The sequence below is a fragment of the Otolemur garnettii genome, unplaced genomic scaffold (assembly GCF_000181295.1).
Source record: "Otolemur garnettii isolate 467f Iridium unplaced genomic scaffold, OtoGar3 scaffold00003, whole genome shotgun sequence".
NCBI classification, from domain to species: domain Eukaryota; kingdom Metazoa; phylum Chordata; class Mammalia; order Primates; family Galagidae; genus Otolemur; species Otolemur garnettii.
The window spans coordinates 22,805,759-22,823,797 of NW_003852398.1; the positions used below are offsets into that span (position 1 = coordinate 22,805,759).

Sequence of the window (18,039 nt, forward strand, 5' to 3'; positions counted from 1 at the left end):
TTCTGTTCTTTGAATACTCAAGCTCATTCTTATCTTGAAGCCTTTATACTTATTATCACTTTTACCTGGAAAATTCTAGAGTCTAGATCTCTACTGTCTAATATGGTATTCACTAGCAACATATTTACATTAAAATTAAAGAAATTAAATAACATTAACGATTTAGTTCCTCAGTCATGCTACTCACACTGTGAATGTGTAATAAGCATCTGGGTTAGTGCTTACCAGGTATAGAATGGCTCTCATCATTGCAAAACACTCTATGAATTATAACAAGGCTCAGTTAAAATATCACCTCTTTAGAGAAGCTGACCCTGACTACCCTTTCAAAGAATCTCTCCAGCTTATTTTTTGCCCTTTAACTCCATTTGGCTATGTTTGTATTATGTATCAAGTCTTTGAACTCATTATATGTTTTTGTTCCCCAGAATGTAGACCCTAAGTAAGAATGAATCTTGTTGGTTTTGTTTTCTCTTGTATCTCTTGTATCTGCAGGGTTTAGACGAGTGTGTGAGCTCAGTAAATACTAGGGGGATTGAACAAATAGTGAATGAATGAAAGAGGTAATAGCAGTTGCTGGTGGGGACTATTCTAGGTGGATGCTGTAAGCTGGAACAAAGCAGTAGGAAAGTGAGAGGTGTGTTTGTGGTAGCAACAGGTAGTCTAGTTTGGCTAGAACATAGAGTGTGTGGTGTAAGATGAGTCTAAAAAGGTGGCCAACTGAGACCATATGTTTAAGAGACTCATATCCTGGGACGATTTCAAACTTAAAACAAGATGAGCAAGATCATCATCACCACTGATGATTTTTTTCTTTTTGACAAGGGATAGTTTCATGACTAGAAATAGTCTTCAATAAGTTGATTGTCCACTTCCAACAGGAAGACAAGTGGATTACATCATGGAGACTAGTCAGAAAGCCCATAATCCAGTGAAAAAAGAAAAAAATGGTGATAGAGTCAAGAATCATAGTGGTTGTGAAATCCTCCATATCGCATTTGTTATATGGAGACGTTAACAGAATCTGAGGAGTCGAACAAGACACTCATATTTTGAGCCTAAATGATTCAACAAAAATAAAGTTAAGGAAGAGCAATGAATTTGGCAAGAAAAATGTCCAGTTCAGTTTTTGATATGTTAAGCTCAGAGTGGATAGGCACGACTCTTGGGGAAAGGGTAGACATTGGGGAAAGAAAAAGAGTAGGAGCCACAGTGGACCCCAAAGGTAGAGGTTGAGGAGAACATAGCCCCACAAAGCTCAGGGTCTTTAGGGAGGGATGTAAAGACCCTCATAGGCATTAGGCTATAAGAAACAAAGCGAGAATACAGCTACATCTGCTAATGAGAAATCCACCCCTAGCCCTAGTGAACTGGTTCATTACATCAGAGTAGAAACTACATTTTAAAGTACTCAGAGTGAGCATGGAGTAAGAAATACGAATTGGTAAATACAGCACAAGTTGTTTTCCCAAAGCTAATATACTACCATGATTCTAGATTTCATATAAACCCTTATGGACTTCCCACGCCCCCACATTCCTGCATTTCAGTATCATGGAGGGCTTGCCTTAAATGTTCTATGCCCTCCCTTACAGCTGGGCTGCCTCCATAGCCTTTGCCAGGTAGGTAAATGATGCCGGAGCTTATCTCGCTTGCCCAAGAGGGACTCTTTTCTAATTAACCACCTCAATTAACAAATAGAGTTTGGCACAGAGCTAAGATGAAGTTATTCGATTTAACATTTCCTTCACACATAATTTAAATCTCAGAATCCTTTTTATAATCACACACTTGGAAGGGGATCTAGAAGCCATCTAGTTCATTTTCCTCCTCCGTGAAAGAATGAATATATGTATGAAACACACACACACACACACACACTCTCTCTCTCTCTTCCTGCCATCCTAATAAGCAACGACTCTTAACTATTTTGGACTATTTTGGAGCCAAGACAAGAAGTATAGCCAATTCCATCACCTCTCTGTTAGGAGTTCCCTAGCATACCTCATCCTCTCTGCCTTGCTATGCTTAGAGGCTTTCAATGACGTTCACCTTTGAGCCTTGCCTGTAAGTACATCTTTGCCAGCCCTTGACTTGCACATATGATGTTGTGGAGATAAGTTAGCTTCTGCCCCCAAGACAGGTGAGTGACCTAGTTTGCAGGAAATTTTTCCAGGGCACCTCATTCTTCTCTGCCTAGACTAAGATTCTCAATCCAATTTGTTCTTGGTGCTAGTTTTTTGCATTCCACAGGGGATCATACTCCCATTGGGTTCTTTTTTCTGATGTCTGAGTTCACAAGTTGCCTCCATAGAGAGGCCTTCTTTGAACACTTAAAGTGTCTTGAATACCTAATCCAGGTGTTCTTCTTTACCACAGTGACTGCGTCACCACATCCTATTTTCTTTATGACTTTAGTAATGATCGCTCTCTTTTTTTTTAGTAAGTATATATATTGCCTATCTTCCTAACTAGAATACATGCTTCATGGAGACCAGGATCACATCTATCACTCCATGGTGTGCCCTCAGTGCCCAGCAAAGTGTGGAATGCAGAAGTGGTTGTTTCTATTGGCTAGCTATTGCTGTAAAATAAAGCACCCCCAATTTTCAGTGGTATATAACAATGAGCGTTTACTATGGGTTTCAAAGGTCTGCAGAAGGCTGGGACAGCTATACTTCAGTCTTTAGTCTGTGAGTTGTGCGTTGGCTGGGGCATCTCTGCTTATTGTATTTCTCTTTCTTATGAACTGGCAGGTTCTCTAGGGCAGCAGTTCTCAACCTTTCTAATGCTGCAACCCTTTAATACAGTTCCTGTGGGTTGCAACCTACAGGCTGAGAACCACTGCTCTAGGGCATGTTCTTCTCATGGCCTCTGCTTAAAACATGTCTATTAATATCTAATTTTCCAAAGCAAGTCACAAGATCCAATGTAACATTAATGGGGCAGGGAGGTATACTCTTCTTGAGGAGTTTGGGAGAGATACGAATAATTGGCAAATAATAATCTGGTCTACCATGATGCTCCACAAATACCAATTATTGAATAAATGAATGTCTCCTTATGTATCAGTTGACCTTTTCAGGTACACAGCTTCTCATTCATTATGGACCTGTGTCTCATCAGTGTCAGTTTTAGAATTTCAGTCATGTAAATTCATGACCTAATATAAAAGAACCATACCACCCTGTTCTCCTTCAAGGGGAGCCAACTTAAGTTCTCTGCCTGTTTAACGGAGGTTAAATCCTCCTTCATTTGATCCTGGCTCTCGCTATCTCCCCTTTTCAGGCATAGGGAATGTTTCATTCCTGCCAAAAACTAGAGGGGATGGAACCAATTAGAAGAATCTACCATCTGGTGGTGTGGGCTCATCAAATTTGCAGCCAAGTTTCCAACTGGGACTGTTAAAGAGTTTGTGCGCAATAGCTCAAGTGTTTTAGTAGAGCAGGAAATGTCGTGGTCACTCAGCACGAGTATAGGTGCCTCAAGATCACCTTAGGGCTGACAGCCCCAACATATTATCAGAGCAGGTTCAAGGGAAGACCCCTTGTCACCCCCTTATGGGGGTGGACAGCACTTCCTAAAAATGTTCCATGAATACAGGTTTGCTCCTGGCTGGGCAAAGATTATCAAAGACTCTTCACAGCTTTGACTAACTCATAAGCTTGAATTTCAAACCAGTTGCTGCCCTGACCTCTGATCTTGTCTTCACCTGCCAGAATCCCTTTTATGTTCTTTGCTTGTTGATGGATCTTCTGCCTTTGTTGATCATTGGTCTACGTTGGTCCAGCTCCAGCCTGTCTGACTTTTCTCTTTTGAAGAGATGTGCAATGGGAGGTAATCTATGAGTTTTTTATTTGTTTTTGTTTTGTTTTGTTTTAACCTACTGAGAATCCAATCTGCCTTCTTTTCGTAATACATCCTGATTTCCTTTGGGGGAATTACTCCTTCTCCATGTCTGTATAGTTTGGGTAGGCTAATTTAAAGCAATGATCATTTTAGTCCTTCTCACCATCCCAAGTTCCAAGAATGATCATTTTATGAGGTCCAGGCAGCCAAAAGACTACAATATCCTGGCTACTGTGTTGCATTCAGAGATGAGTATGTGTCCCAGGATTCATTCAATGACTTCAGGCAGATGAAGGCCGGCAGTGTTAGAATCTGGTATGTGGTACACATATGCCTGAGAGTAAAGCCAATTTAAACAAAAGCAAAGCCTAACACTCTGGAGAGTGTATCTCAGTCCTGATGACATCATTCGAGTTCTAGGATTCAGCCATACCTGAAGCCAAAACTGTCCACTTAGTTGGGTTTTTATCATGTGCCATCAAAAAGTCTAGACTGCTTATTACTTAAATGTGGTTTCATTCTTGTTTCTATAAACAATGGTTTGTTAATCCAGAGGAACTCTATGATCCACATCTTTAGTCCATCCTTGCAGACCGAATCCTAAGTGAAAAGAAAAGCTTCCAGACTTAGTGTTGCTACGTATGAGTATTTGAAGCTAGGATTAACTGAGCTTTAAGATATCAAATTTCCCTATCCACAAAATAGATTAAATCATAGATAACAGTCACCTTCATAGGAAAACACTGAAGATTAATTAGCCATATTGTCCTATGTGCATTTATGTTAATAGATAAGAAGCTTGGTTAATTACACTACCCTGCATTTGCCTAGCACTTCTGATATTTCAAAGCTCTTTCATATAAGTATTGGCGTTTGCCTGTGCTAATAACCCTGAAAATCTGGGATTTCCAACCCATATTATACTTTGGAAACTAAACTGGATACAAAGATCTTCTCAAGGTCATACAGCATGGCAATGTCAGAATTGGCATTGAACAAGTTATTTCAAATCTTGTATATATTAATCATTCTATAAAATATCATTTGGAAGTGTTATACTGATCTGTAATGTTCTTAAAATCAGAAAAAAAATATACAGATGATTAACATTTTATTGAGATAATCATCACAGCATTGTTTTCAAGAAAAACATTAGAAATAAATAAGATATTCAATAAAAGGTGATGGTTTAAATAAATTGGGGTATATATGTGCAATGGACTTTTAGGAAGCCATTAAAAATGAACATGTAATAGTAGAAGTACTAAATAAATCAATCATGTTATAAGATGGCAATATAAATCTATTAATTTTTAAATTGCTAAGTTCAGCAAAAAGTGGAAAGTATATTCTTAGTACTATAGTTACAAAAATTTTGGTTTTTGTGTTTGCTGTCTGTGTTCCCATGGCTTTCTATAATGTACATGTTACTTTTGTAGACAAAATAAAAGGTATTCTCCAAAAGTGCACTTCCATAGTCAAGGGTCTACACAGTGAATACACTGAAACTGGCCTAACCATTGGGTGTTAATTTCATCATCCTCCAAGTGCCTCATTGTACGTAATTTTGCCTACATTCTTTGAGACTCCTCCTGTGCCTCCTGTGGGCTTCCCTGTAATCTCTGGCTAGCAAGCTGGGACACACCAAGTCACAAGAGCAGTCAGGAGTGAAGAAAGATTTCCAGTGACCTCAGCACTCCCCAGTCAAAGCTGGCACATGGCACTACAGGCTTTGTGAAAATGCAGACAGCAGCATGAGGAAAGTGGCAGGTGCCAATGCAAGGGGAGGAGGGCTGCTGTAGCAGGGGGAGCCCAGGACCCAAAGGGACAGCAAACGGACAGCCAGTGGAAGAAGGAAAGCCCTCCCAGTCCACACACCTAGGGATTAAACTCTACTGCCTCTGGTTCCTTCTGAAAGCTGTTTCCTCATCTGTGAAAAGGGGGCAATAAAAGTGCATATGTCATGGCATTTTATTGAGTGGAAAATTGATTAGAAACTTACTATTATTTGGTCCTGCCCATCATAACCACATATGGTTGACATTTTTACCACCACCTGTTGAAAGAAACTGAGTCTCAAAAAAGAGTTGACCTGCATCAGCCATGGCAAAGTTAGACCTTGACCCAGAAATCTTTCATTTAGAAAATGGAAACAGGCTCGGTGCCTGTGGCTCAAGTGGCTAAGGTGACAGCCACATACACCTAAGGTGGCGGATTCAAATCCAGCCCGGGCCCACCAAACAACAAAGATGGCTGCAACCAAAAAAAAAATAGCCAGGCGTTGTGGCAGGCACCTGTGGTCCCAGCTACTTGGGAGGTGGAGGCAGGAGACTCGCTTGAGACCAGGAGTTGGAGGTTGCTGTGAGCTGTGATGCCATAGCACTCTACCCAGGGGGACAGCTTGAGGCTCTGTCTCAAAAAATAAATAAATTAATTAAATGGAAACATAGACCTTATTTAGGACCTTGCATGGAAACAGTCCAGCAGGAGCTGGAATGAGCTTTCAATCTGACTTACACCTGCTTTTCACCCCTATAAATTACTAGCTAAAAACCATCCATAGAAATTTATAGTGCAGCTGGCTGGAACTCTCAAAAACTGTTAATATCAACGTATTATTGGAAACAGCAATGATTCAGGCTCATTTTCATCACTGCTGCAGCTGTTATATGGCATACACCATTCATTCATTCATCTAGCACTACTGAAAACTAGCCTGTTGTGAAGACTGTGTCCAGAAGCTAAAGAAAATAAGGCACTGACTTTACATCATTTAGTCCAGTTGGGCAGATAAGGGTTCAGGGGACTAAGGACTAGGGCTAAGTGTGACAGTTATCATGAAGAAGGTGTAACGGGCCCAGGGCAAGAGCAGAGTGTGAATGTGAGAAAGCAAGGAGGGCTCAAAGCAGAGGATGCAGTAAGAGCTAAGACTGAGCAGAAGGGCTGAATTTCAACAAGACAGTATGGGAGGAGCAGTTTGGAAGTACAAATGGAGGAAATGGCAGTGTGGCTTTGAGGACCACCAAGTTGTCTGACTTGACCAGAGACAGACTGTGGTTCAGGGTCACAGGTAGCTTCCCTGTTGATGAAATCATTAGGGACTCTGACTGATTCTTTGCCTCCACACAGGCCCACCAGGTCTCGAGGCCCTGTGCTGAATCAGCCTACAATCTCTATGACCACCCACAGGCACACACAGAGCGTCCCCTACACCCCCTGCACCTGTCCCCTTCCTCTGCCCAGCTGCCAGACTCCATCCCAAATTGGTGATGGAAGGAAAGGAACAAAGGCCGTTGCTATACAAGCCAAAAGTCTCCGGGGAGTATGAATTTGGCAAAGTACTCTCGAGCATCTGATTCCAAGTGAGAAAACAGAAATCTAAACCTGGCACTTCTCTGCTTGAAAGCCTTCAGTGGATTTCCCACCGCTCTTGGGCTAAAGATCAAAATCCATGACAGGACCTACAAGGCCTGGCCAGGACTCTTGCCAGGAAGTTCCCTAAATACTCCTCTTATGCCTAACATCACATCACCAAAGCCTTTGGTTCTCAATTCAAATACCTGTTCATCTCCCTGCCTAGAACTGGTTCCTTTGTAATGTGCTTTCAGAGAAATCAGGGCCCTTTCTTATAGATCACTTATCGCAGCTTATAATGATATGCTCATCTGTGAGATTGTTTGAATAATAGCTGCGTCCCTTCCTAGCTGGTAAGCAACATGAGCACAAGAGGCTGTTTTCCGTGTTGTTCACAAGCGTAAACACTTCATAAATATTTGTTGACTATTGAATGAGTGTACCTGAGGCCCACGATAGACATAATGTTCCAATATTTGCATACACAACATGGTGGGCAGGAAGTCTAGAGTTTTCTTTAGATTCTCAGTTGGTTTAGGGACCCTCTCCCTATCCAAAGACTAGAGAGCTACTTTACTGTCTATTCATAGAGTGTTCTATGTGCTCTGAGCATAGAAATAAAGCCCCGGAAGGCCTCTCAGAAACCATGAGCTCCATAGTCACAGTTGAACGTTTCAAGAAGACAGTCGAACATTTAAATTTACATCTTTAAATCCCAATTTAGTATACTTTTTACTACATCAAAAATGGTGCATGTGTGTATACAAATATAATAGTATATTATCTTCCCATCTATGTTCTATCTAGCTTTACAAATTCAACTCAAATGTCCTTGTTTTATGAAACCAAGATTGCTCCAACTAGTAGTTTTCTTTCCCTTCTCAGAGCACGTTTGTGTGTGTGAAAGAGAAAGAGACAGAGAGAGAGAGAGATTCACATCACAGCGTTTTTGCTCATGCCTATTTTCTCTACAAGAACCTAAGCCCCTTAAGGGGAGAATCAATGCCTAATGCATTTTATTTTCCTCAATTTCTAGTGCAAGGCCTTGTAATGGAAAATAGATTTCATCTCTTGCATCCACTCTGACCAATTTGTGGTAGCTGCTTAGAATGCTATGGTGAGAAGGAATTTGAGACCATGTGTGGATTCAGTAGGAATGAATTCCATGATCAGCGAGTGATGTCTGCAAGGGTAAGGAAGGGGGCAGTGATCGTACATATGCCCCCTCAGAAAGCAATAATAAAAGTGTTTTAAATGAATAAACAAATAAACGAATGTTATCAGTTTTTCCAGTGTCTATGATTTCTTTATCCTGAGCATTTTACAGGAGAGTAGTAATCTCACTCATCCCAGCTGATATTTTCTAACTAGTCAGAGGAAGAAATATTTACAAATATTGATACTCTAGAGAACTGATACTACAGAGAAGCTGATATTATCAATATTAGATTACATTTATAATACAAACCAACCACTGATACCTGTACGTGTTAAAGAGAAGGCACAGGTGGAGATGGGGGAGCGAAAATCAGATGAGACTGTAACACTAACCAGAAAATAGTAGACATCTGTCATTGAACCTAGAGCACAGTGTGGGTGCAGGAGGCAAATCTGAACTCGTCACTATGTGCAAGTAAGCGGTTGGGGGAAGGGAGGAGGAATATTGTGACTTCGCCCATTTCAATACCCTCCTCTCACCCCACCATTAAGTTCTGTTCCACACTGTAATGCCTGCTAAACTTCCATCCCTGCCGAAGTATTTGTTATCCACAGCCATAGCCTCTGCCTCAGAAGTCTTGACTCTTAATCTTGAATCACTGTGGTACTCCTCCTATTGAGCTCTTTCACTGCTGTTCACTTTGTTATATCTAAATAATCATAAGTATTTAAAGAGAGAAAGCTCCCTGAATATTTGATGCCCTCCCAAATTGGCTTCATATACTAGTTTAGGCTTTTTTAGTTGTTGTATAATATAAAGAAGACACAATAGCTTTCTCCGCCTCCATAGTTATCATCTATAAAATGAGGACAATAATCTTTCACAATTACTATAAAGCTTAAATAAGACAAGATCTGTGAAGTATCTGGCACAGAGTAGGTCTTCAAAATAATCTTTAGTTCACCACCAGCCACCATTCTTTTCATTACTGTTTACAAATTTTTTGACTGCAGGAGTTACACAACTTTTGAGTCCTTTATTATTTTTGTTACAGGGTAAATAATAGATAGAATTGGAACAAATTAATAAAATGATGGATGCTGAAGGATACAAATCAGGGGTGAGCAGAGAGGCCAACAGGACTGACCAAGTGACATAATTTGGTTCTACTGGCCACACATACATCAGAAAGTTGTGAGAACTTTGTTAACTTGAGAATTCATGCTTAGACTTAATGAGGGCACCACTTCTCGGCTCTAGACAATAACATAGAGCGGGAATGTGGGTCCAACATTGCTCAATTCCCTAAGTTTCTCCAAAAAAGCCAGAAATTTGAATTTGTATGCCACCTTTTAAAAAGCATTGCAGAGGCTAAGCAAAATAAGTCTGTTTTAGTTTGTAGCTCTGAAAATGATGAGCCATGCCCATCAGGCTAGAGCTAAAAGGTATTTTCGTCTATTACCAGAGCCTAAAATCTTGCTAGACTATCTAGGCCTCCCAAGTCAGACCTCAACAGAAGGAGTCCACTGTAATTAGGGGTGCTACTCTCCACCAGATTATTACTGAAGCTCTCGGTATCTTTATGTTCTGTGATTTCCTAACTCCCAGAGACACTCGTTTATTGGTGTCAGAGATATTACCATGTATCCTCAACAACACCAAACTATAGATCTATGGGATCTTGCTGAATAGCAGTTAATATTCTGGTGGTAGAGCTAACATCGCAGGATTAGTCTACCAGAGGTTGCAAATTCGATGCTTGCAAGAGCCAACAGGTAGGGAAAACAAGAGAAGGGGGCTGGTTGGGAAAGAGGCTGTCTGTATGGGATACTCCCTGTTTCATCTCAGGTATTCAAGCTGCATCTGAGGTGTGACAACTAAGTTCATGAATTCATTCTAGGAAAAAGTACCACATATCCTTGCTGAAAATCACTATGGTCACCTTTGAAGTAGTCCCCTTGGGAAGCTACACACAGGTGCCAGTACCTAGTCCACTCTTCAGAGCAATTTTGGAAGTCTCATTTTGGAATAACCATCAGTGCTGTCATAGCATAACATACAAAAACATGTAATAATAATAAACAATAAACACTATTCAGCAAGATGCTGCCACACATCAACAAGAACACAGCTTTGAGACACTGATGTACCAAGGCTATGAAACCTTCCCGAGGTGTTTGTACAGTGCTGCCAACACAAGCACATGGTGGCAAGTTTGCAAACGTAATTATCAGACCTTGTACAATGATAGCTCAGATGAGCATTCCAGAAAGAGAATTCCAGAATTGCTTTGAAGGGTGGACTAGGCACTGGCACTGGTACATAGCTTCCCAAGAGGACTACTTCAAAGGTCACCATAGTGCTACTCAGCCATGAGGTATGAAGCAGTCTTTGTAGAAATAGTTTGTGAACTTAAGTGTAAGACCTTACAGACCTGGGGGCCCAGTGTTGCCAGATGTTTTAAAATTTTAAGAGAAACAAGGTATACAAGTTTTGATGCAAAATCTCGTGATTATTGAACAGTATGTGGCCCTGGAACCAGCCTCTGGATGGTTATTTGGTGATCCTTTCTGTAGCACTTGATAAGCACCAAGCAAGAAGACAGTGCCACTGGAGGTGGGGAACAAGGTAAACATCCTCTTTGCCTTGGCATATGCCACTCCCTCTGCCCAGAAAGTGGCTGCCTCTTCCCTTTTCCTACCCACTCACCTGTCCCCTTGGAAAATCTCAATAGGTAGTCCCTGGGTTTTGTAGATTTGTTCTTAAGTTTAATTTGTATGTAAGTTGGAACAGACACATTTACCTATTACCTGCAATCACCCCCCCCCTTTGTAATTGTGAGTTGTACGTCAGCTGGATTGATGTTTGCAACTCAGGGACTGCTCGTATTTACACATATTTTTAAGACTCAGTTCACCAACATCCTCTGAGAAGCCAACCCCACTCCTCAAGGCATCTGTAATACTCCATACAAATTGCTGCTGTAGCACTTACAACGTTACATTTTAATTTTCTCTTTATAGGACAGTCTTGCCTCGCTAGAGATAAAGTACTTCAGGGCAGGAAATGCATCGTACTTTTGTCTGCATTTCTAGTATTTAACATCATGCCTGGGTTTGGTTAAGGGCTTAAAAATGCTTACTAAAGGCATGAACGACTTTTTAGATTACAGAGTTTCTCAAAGTGTGACCCCCATATTAACTACTATAGAATCTCCCCAGGGCCTGCTCTTAAATATTCTGATTCAGGAACTGGAGAGTTTGCCCTGAGTCTTGCTTTAAACAGACTCCTTGGGTGAATTTTATGTGCACTGAAATTTGAGGAACTCTGTGCTGAACTGTAAGCTCCACAAGGAAAGAGACTGTGTCTTTTTTATTGTCCCTTATATAACTAGCATCTGGCACAATGCTTGGCATGAAGCAGGCATTCAGAATGTATTTGCTGAATGAATGAATGAATGAAAAGGTAAGAATTAAATTGCAACAGTGCTACTCACTACTCAGACCTCTAATAGGAGCCCTGCTCTGCATTTCATTCATTCCTTTATTTACACTTACCATAACGGCATCAAGATAAGCTGGATAGCAGGTCAGTGAATACCTTCTCTATGGACAGCCGCCCCAGCCAATATCCCTGCAGGCTTGGAAGAGGGTTTAGAGGAAATCCCAAGGCATTTGGGTTGCTGATTCAATGAATTTACCCATTAATGATGGCAGAGAAAAAAAGCAGGAAAGATTGAAAGCAAAGACACCAAACTCACCTTGACCAGTGATATTAGTAATGCTCCTCTTCTCTCTCCCCTGCCTCCCTGCCCTAGAACCACTACTCTCTCTTTTTAATACCCTGTTGCAAAAATGTCTAGCAGGATCTGTGGCTGTTAAACTTCCTCTCTCTTCCCTTCTCCACCCTCTGGTGGAGGGATAATGAATAGCAAGATGCGCAGGAAAAACATCAAAGGACAGCACAAATTATGTTCTTTTGCTGGAGATATGACTGACTGGGGCAGTTAATTTAAGGTAACTATGAGTCCAGACTTCAAAAAGGCATATGAAATTAAACCTAAGAAAAATGTTTTTCTTGGTTTTTCATGTATGATTAATTAACCCATTCTGTACCAAATTACTCTGCTCTCTTTGACATTTTTTATTCAATTCAAACCAGGACAGATGTAAAGTTTTCCCAGACTGAGGGACTACAGTGAACATAGCTCTAAAGCTTTCCATAGCCTCACATGAAAGTTAGCAGAGTCTGTTTGAGGTAGGCCAGGAATTATAATGCCATCATTCTCACCCAAGTTGCCTAGTACCCACTCTGAACTTGGAACCAAAGAGGAGAAATGAAAGATTTAAGCAAATAAATGAAAGTAAATGTACTGCTTCTTAGACAATCCCCCAAACAGTGTCCCTCAACTGGACTGTACCCTCCAGTGGGGGACACTGTCTTATCATCTCAGCATTTCCAACATCCATTTCAACTTATAGGTTAGGAAGAAACATTTAAAGACTAACGAAATGAACACAACAGGAATTAATGGAAACTTGTTCACTAGTATATGGCAAGCACCAAATTCAAGAACCCAGATCCGTCTACTGTAGATTCATTGACCAAAATGGACAACATTGCATATTTCTCCTTCCCTAATAAATAGCTAACAATTCCATTAGAGATCAAGTCTTAGGTTGTTGAGATAAAAAATACAGAAGCACCACCTTTTGCTCTAGAACATTTCCTCCTATTTTCATCTTTTATGACCTTGCCCTGCTAATCAACATCTTGACACTAACAGAGCAGTTAACGTCTCTTTCCACCAAATTCTGTTGCAGGCGGTTCTCAGCAATAGGAGTGGAATGAACACACATACCAGCCATTTATTCTTCTTGATTCACTAAACCAAGTAATCCTTATTAAATAATGCACCCATTCGGGAGTATGACAAAAACTATGGGGTATGAGAAAACCTGTGCAGGCTCTCCCCAGGAAATAATTTAGAACATGCTAAATAATTGCACATGCAGGCAATATATTATGCATAATCTCCGTTGGTCTACAGATGCACTAATGCCCACACCCAAATCCCCCTGCAAAGACCCTACTCTAAGCCATATCGAGAGATGTTGAAGGCTATCCAATAGCTAAATATCTACTCAATATTATTCTAGCTTCCCAAGGAGCTGGTTTCATAGAACTACAATTCAACAATTAAACTTCATCTCTTTTTCAAGGGTAGTTAGGTAACACAGAGAACAAGATCTTCAACCTCAGCATTACCAGAATGCAGAATTGCTATTTTATTTATCCAACTGGTAACTCCTGTGCAGTTTGAAACACTCTTAAGTTTTTCCTCTTAGGTGCTTTATCAGGTCACTTCCTTATAAGACCCTAAACTTTCCTTTTCAGATCTTGGAATATCTCACTAGAGTTGACCAAGTCACTATATTTGACCAGGTTATCAGCATATCCAACAAAATGTCCAGCAACATGAACCACAGGGTCACAAGGCCACCATTTCCTTTCCTGTGTAACCTTGAGCAAGTCACACAGCCTACCACAGTCTCAATTTCCCCATCTCTAAAAGGAAGATAACATACACCACTCCCCAAGGCTCCTATGAAAAGTAAATGAACTAACACTAAAGCAATTAGTATATTACAGGATCCATAGTCAATCTTCAATGAATGGCAGTGAACATTACTAAAATTATCCACAAAGTACTTATCATAATTCTTGATGCATAGTACATTCTCAATAAATAAAATCTGTTATAATTATAATTCTTGAAATTCATATCAACATTAGGAGTGGTCTTAGGGATAGGAAGAATTCTGATTTATCATTTTAAGACTTCAAAGCATGCTCAGTTCAAATCATGGAGCGCCCACCATGTGGGAATTCGGGGAAGGGAAGAAGGAAATAGGGTCCATGCCTTCAAACATCCATAGCTCAATAGAAGTCGCCACGTCCATAGATACATGCAAGCCTATGGTGCCAATTTAATTCAGTTTTTGGTCTCTAATTGTTCTTCCACGTTCAGCTCACACTTCCATGCCATAATTTTTTACTTGAGTATCATCCCTGAGGGGAAAATGTCTCTACTGATTAATTTTTATTCTTTCATCTGTCATAAAATGACAATCATACAACCATACAGGCTTCCTTTTCAGTCCTTGTGGCCAGAAAAACTCAGAATGGTGCTTCTTGACCACATTTTATAATACAGTCCACATCCCATAGATTTATCTCGCCTCTCTTTTTCTTGAAGCCACCTTTGTTCTGCTTTCTGCTCAAAGGCCATCCTGCAAACTATGTCTTCAGCAGTCAATCACTTCTAGCCATTTTAAAAATAATCAAGGCATCAAGTTTTAATAATTATCAGTCACTTAAAAAAAATGAGAAACCAGAAGTATACAACTGCTCAACTGTCTTTTTTTTTTTTTAATTCATGCTACAAAGACATTTCCTTTTTTTAACTTATGGACAAGAAATAACTTCAGCATTTTAAGCCACATTCTCGTAATGTCAGAACCTTTAATTCTATGTCTCTCAGAAGTTTCCTATGTGTGAAACTCTCTCAGCTGAACCAGAAAACCTCTGTGAGGTAGGGGAGATGCAGTCACCCCAAGTACCCATCTGCTGGCATTTCAAGTTAGCTGACAGTGAAAAAGCAAACCTAGTCCATGAAACACTGCAAGGGCTAAAATGCCAACTGCTGGACTCACTCAGAAGACTCTCAACATTTTTCTTGGAGGGTTTTCTCTTGTGAAGACAAATGACAACTAAAGTCATTTTTGCAACACCACCACCTACCCACAGGTCCTCCTTTCATTGGCCTAGCACAGAAAGAAATCTCAGAAATAGAAGCAATTACTTACATCTATAGGTCATCTCAAAGCTGTCGCTGATGTTCACAATATCAATCTGGGGGAGCAGCTTTGGGGGCTCTGTGAGTTGCGACAAAGCAAATCTAAAAGCGGCATGTTCCTGTGACTGCTGGTTTGGAAATAATCCCCCTGTGAGGAAAGAGAGGGCAACATGGTATCTGGGATGGGAACAGCCTTGAGTTCTTCAACAGCCCGCCCCACATGTGTCCTTTTTCTCCCCCTAAACTCACTAGTTGCCACCTTTAATAGTGCCAATGAGAGTTCAAATAGACCCAACTAGACGCTGAGGCTTAAACTTCTGCAGCTGAGCGTCTATGTGACAAGGTCCTCTAACTAACCTATCACACTGCTCACTCCCTTGTGTGCCCCTCAACTCAGCTAAGGTCAGAGAAAACTGGAGAATTGTGATATTTCACTTCTTCCCATTCTCATGCAGATCATCCAGGAGGGCTTTTCTCTTGCACATACATAACCTCCCCCCCAACCTTGTATCTAATTCGTCTTGTCTCAGTCCCATTCTCAACGTAGAGCCTTATAGGAAGGAGGTGCTAATCAGGGTCACAGAGTGACTGAAATACAGCTCCCATACCCTGGGGGCTTCTCTGGCACTATAACCGTTTACTGGGACACTTTTGGTCTTTGGCCTGGCAAGACCTGCATGCAATTTAACTATTTTATTATCTCTAAGGTTTCTTGTTCATTTATTCTGAAAACTCCTGATTTCCAGCAAACAATATTTTGCTGCTTCTTTCACCACACATGATCCTAGCTACCTAGGAATGACTTGTTACATAAGGGATTACCATTGTGTGTTTGCAGGGTTGAACCTTGTGCTTCAAAGATGTGGGATCTTAAAAATGTCAAGAGAATACAAACATTCTATTCTAGTAAAAAGCACAGTAAAGGTGCCTGTCGGAGCTCCTGTTCCAAGAACCGAGAGTACATGGCTTACCTTTGTATTTACTGTGGACATGTAAATGTGTTAAAGTACATTTCTGTGAATTAAAATCAGCTGTTTCTAGAGACTGAACTATAATGAATGTTTACACAGAAGTTTATCTCAGATTCAACAGGGATTACAGTCCCAATATAATGTACTTTTATAGGGTGGGTATGTGTTTGTTTCTAAGAACTAATAAAGGGATTGCAAGGCTTTTGTTAGAGATCATACAAGTGGAATCAAGTACTACCTGATAGCAATGATATTTTCAGCATTTGTTCCACAATAGAATGTTTTAATCTCTTATTTGAAAACAGTGGCCATGGTTTTATCAGTTGAACAAACAAGTTAGGGCTAAATGCGATAAAAATCTGAGGAGACACACAAGCAAACATACCACATACACAACAAAACATTTTCATGCATTTACCCCAATGAGAGTAAATGTAAATACACCAGGCAGGCATTTCCAACCAGCACAGAGAGGCAATGTATAAGAACAAACATAAACAAAGCTACACGCAGAAGTGAGTGGCTTCCACATGTACAGTGCCCCCATCTTAAGGAGCAAAAGCAACAAAATCTTTCTTGATTCTGATGTGACACCCCCCCCCCAGATGACCACACCCCAAATGCTCGTCTGCCTCCTTCCTCCCCCTCTGCAATGAATGAAAGAGAAGAGGTGGGAGGTGGGGAGGTAGAAGGCTCCAGACTGGGCTGCCAGGGAAGCGTCTCCCCTGAAGACAGAAGTTTTGCTTGTGAGGCAGCAGCACACGTATACACAATTCAGAATGTCGATTAACAGGTGTCAGGAAACAAAGCAAGTTACTCCAAGACCGTTTCAACCACCCTTGCAGCCAGCCAGCGAGAGAGGCGGAAAGAGATGGGTTCTGCAGCACATGTGTTTCCCACTGAATACCAACTCCAGCACATCCCCCCACAAACACACACAAAGAACACAAACTCCCCTCAATGGGAACTTTCCCCAGTGGAGTTATCTCCCTACCGGGGTGGGGAGGGGGAGAAATCAGAAAGCAAACTAACCAAGATGCCTCCCAGCAAAGCAGCTCACTCGATTCTGGGACACGAACAGCTTTGAAACGCTGGTTACACTGAAGCCTCGTGGGCACGTTTTGTTATTGGTGTTTTTGCTCCTGTTTGTTCCGCTCTCCCCCGTTATTATTAGGAGCAGCATTATCTGTCGGCTCCCCGTACGTACAGACATACAGCCAGGGTGGGGGCCTTTAGAGACATAGCAACCAGGACCGGGAGACGGGGAGCAACAAGGCAGGCAGCATGTTGAAACCTGCTCCAAGTTGGGAGGATGGAGCCCAGGGAGGAGGACAGCGGCAGCCAACAGGAGAAAGCAGCATGTGTGTTTGTGTGTCTATGGGGGACAACCTCTGTGGATGGGGAATCCAAGAGGAGTGGGCAATAGAAGGAACAGAGAAAAGGCAGCCAGGAAGTTCCAGGACAGGGGCAGTGAGGACCACCAGCCCAGCATGGCAGACAGCAAAAAGCAGGCAGCCGGGAGAGTCCAGAGCAGGAGAGAGCCCGCCCGCCCATCCCGGAGTGGGGGCCCTTCTGGCACTATTTCAGGGGCTGCGATGCCCCCAGCACCCTCCACTCCTTCATTTAGAGGGTCTCTTCCCCCTCCCCCAGCTATAAAAGCACTACCTCCCTCAATTAAACATATATGTGCATATTTAATATATAGTCACACACATAAACATACACACCATACATACTTATATAAATAAATGAAACCAAGAGTCATCCACTAAGGAAAAGAGTTAACTCCTGGTGGGTGATGTTTAACCCACCACCGTTTTCCACGCTACAGCCTGATTTTTTTTTTT

General features: G+C 41.3%; 1 protein-coding gene across 1 annotated transcript in view; it reads right to left on the reverse strand.

Annotated features, from left to right (window-relative positions):
• Positions 1-18,039, reverse strand: part of GRIA1 (glutamate ionotropic receptor AMPA type subunit 1) — a 311,205-nt gene that overhangs the window by 292,780 nt on the left and 386 nt on the right. Inside the window, exon 2 of the mRNA XM_003782253.2 lies at positions 15,232-15,369. Coding sequence (XP_003782301.1) covers positions 15,232-15,369 — 138 coding nt within the window. The remainder of the gene's footprint in view (positions 1-15,231; positions 15,370-18,039) is intronic.